The following is a 670-nucleotide window of genomic DNA, read 5'->3' as shown; positions in this document are numbered from 1 at the left end:
CTTGTGTAGGTTAAAGAAGTCCATGAAGAATAAAGATTATAGGAAAACAGCCTATCTTTCTTTACAAGACCTTGTTTTACATCCCTGAAATCTCAGATTTAGCTATTACAATGAAGTCCTGTTGTAGAGAGAGCTGGCCTTTTATCACCACTTAAAATCTAATTAATCCATATTGAAGCACAATGATTTCTGTTGTATTTTAGGGTGAGGGGTCATAGAGCCCTCTTTGTTCATCCTTAGGCTTATAATCATCAAGCTTTGGGGATATAATTTTACCAAGCAAATTTTACCAACAGATCAAATCCTTATCAGAAAGCCTAATTCATAGTTTTAACAGAGTTCTTCGTCCTTTACATGAAACACTATATTCAAGAAGAACAAAAACGCATTTCAGAGTACCCAAAGAGTTAACGGCCAAGCTTATATTCCAGGCAGCATAGAACGAAGGTCATCATACTACCTTCAGCCACAAAAGACGGCAGCTCCTATGGTCATAGAGGTGGCAAAAAGCTTTAAGCTTTGTTCCGATGGCTTTAGTCTTTAGACTAGCAATGCAACTGGTTGGACTTTTACTATCTTTGCTGGGATGGGTTTTATCCATTATTACAATTTATTTGCCACAATGGAAAAACCTCAATCTAGATTTGAATGAGATGGAGAACTGGACCAT

At 37.0% G+C, this 670-nt stretch overlaps 1 protein-coding gene across 1 annotated transcript in view; it reads left to right on the top strand.

The window, feature by feature from the left end:
* The first annotated feature begins 527 nt into the window (after positions 1-527).
* The window catches only part of CLDN22 (claudin 22), a 3,038-nt gene continuing 2,895 nt past the window's right edge, over positions 528-670 (top strand). Inside the window, exon 1 of the mRNA XM_006834502.1 lies at positions 528-622. Coding sequence (XP_006834565.1) covers positions 528-622 — 95 coding nt within the window. The remainder of the gene's footprint in view (positions 623-670) is intronic.

Source organism: Chrysochloris asiatica, unplaced genomic scaffold (genome assembly GCF_000296735.1).
Source record: "Chrysochloris asiatica unplaced genomic scaffold, ChrAsi1.0 scaffold00011, whole genome shotgun sequence".
In the NCBI taxonomy this organism is placed as follows: Eukaryota; Metazoa; Chordata; class Mammalia; order Afrosoricida; family Chrysochloridae; genus Chrysochloris; species Chrysochloris asiatica.
Note: the sequence above shows the minus strand (reverse complement) of the source record. Positions and strands in the feature narration are given on the sequence as shown.